Raw genomic sequence first — 1867 nt, 5'->3', positions numbered from 1 at the left:
AGATTAGGAATAATCAACCGGGTTAGACTCGCTAGTTATTGGGAAACGCTACTGGATAATTAATTTTCAAGGCTAATGACTTAGACCTATGATTAATTCGTAGGAGTTAGTTAAATACATTGTATTAGACTCAATGTTACTTAATTCTTTCTTTTCAATATTCTCTTGTTTTCTTGCTTGCGAGAATGCCATTGATCACTTTATTCGCTTTCTTAGATTCGATTTATCTTTCGTATGATTTATCTTTCTTCTTCTTTCTTTTCTTTTTTTTTTTTTAATAAAAAAAACAAGAAAATTCCTAAACACTTCCTCAAATTCAGGGCAGTCTGGTGCCCTAAGCTCCTTTTATGCGCGGCGTTTGGGGAAGGGCCACAAAGGTCTATCGTACGCAGTCTTGCCCTACATTTCTGCAAGAGGTGATTTCCATGACGTGAATCTACAACCTCCTGGTCACATGACAACAACTTTACCAGTTACGCCAAGACTCCCTTCTAGCATTTCCTCAAATTATTTTTCTTATATATATGATCCTCTCTTTGCACCATTTTTTACTTCAATTGATCTTCTCTTCCTCTCCCTTTACATAGCTCCCCATACATAGAAAATGGCCAATTCTCCTCCATCATCAAAGAATCAATTAGATGAAGAAGATTACATAGACATTGAAGTGAACTCTTATTACTCTTACATTTCAAGTCCTTCTACTATCTCTTCCCCTCAAAATAGGGAATTTGAGTTTCAAATGGCTTCCATTACAAATGACAAAAAAACCACAACTTCTCCTGCTGATGAACTTTTCTTCAAAGGCAAACTCCTTCCTCTTCACCAAAAAATACTTCCAACATATTCCATTGAAGAAGATGAAGAAGAAAGCTTTTGCATGAACTTCTTTATCACTAGCAATAGCAACAGTCCAACTAGACCATGCAATATTTCTACATCAGAATATTGTAGGGTAAGTTTTGAACTAAATCCAAATGAGTCCACTAGCTCTATAGATGATAACAATAGTAGTCCAAAGAAATTGTGGTCTAAGAAGCTCAAGCTATTTAAAAGTTCTTTAGTCAACCAAAAGATCAAAGCTTCAAGGGAATTTCTCAAATCTTTATTTACCAAATATTCTTGCAAGAAAACCCCATTAAAAAATAATGGAATGTGTGGTGCAAGTCCAACACTATCCAGTATAATAAAGAACATTGATAGAGCTGATGAGGATAATAATGTCAATAATTATATTAGGTCATTTTCAACTGCAGCAGAAATCAAGTGGAATTCTCCAACAAAAAGTTTGTCTTCCTCATGTGGTGGTTCTACTTCTTTCTCATCATCTAATTGTTCCTTCAACTCCAATAATGGTTTTTATGACTTGAGTTTACTCAAGAGAAGCAATAGCTTCACTTCAGAGATGAGTTCAATTGAGGCAGCTATTGCTCATTGTAAAAAAATTTAAGTGATGGGCTTAGGATATTGACAACTCCCAAGATTGCAATTGATCGTTGTCAAGAAATTAAAGACCTGGTCTTTGCAGATTTTGAATAATTTTTTTTCTTTTTTCCTTTCATTTCTTTGTTACTGCAAAGTATTTTCGCGTAAGGTGTAAAGATATTCTTAATGGTGTGATGTTGTTGATGATTTGCTTCTGTTACTATTGCATACTTATTTTAGCATAATAAGTTAGCTTAATTTTAGGATAAATCTACTTTTTTGAATTAAAATTTCAGTTAGATATTTTAGGTTTGTTGAGATATTTTAGTTTTTTTGAATTCTTGTTATGCAGATTTTTCTACAGATTATGTTCCTAATTGGCTATTTAAAGCCTTGTTATGCTTAATAAAATTATTGGAAGACTTTTTCAATCATGTTATGA

General features: G+C 33.2%; 1 protein-coding gene across 1 annotated transcript; it reads left to right on the top strand.

Moving 5' to 3' along the window:
- The first annotated feature begins 604 nt into the window (after positions 1-604).
- On the top strand, positions 605-1450 carry LOC109238157 (probable membrane-associated kinase regulator 4). Its single transcript, XM_019404592.1, has one exon. The coding sequence runs from the start codon at positions 605-607 to the stop codon at positions 1448-1450; it is 846 nt and encodes a 281-aa protein (XP_019260137.1).
- Positions 1451-1867: the final 417 nt, after the last annotated feature.

The sequence above is a fragment of the Nicotiana attenuata genome, unplaced genomic scaffold, assembly GCF_001879085.1.
Source record: "Nicotiana attenuata strain UT unplaced genomic scaffold, NIATTr2, whole genome shotgun sequence".
Lineage (NCBI taxonomy): Eukaryota > Viridiplantae > Streptophyta > Magnoliopsida > Solanales > Solanaceae > Nicotiana > Nicotiana attenuata.
This window is presented reverse-complemented; position numbering and strand designations above follow the sequence as displayed.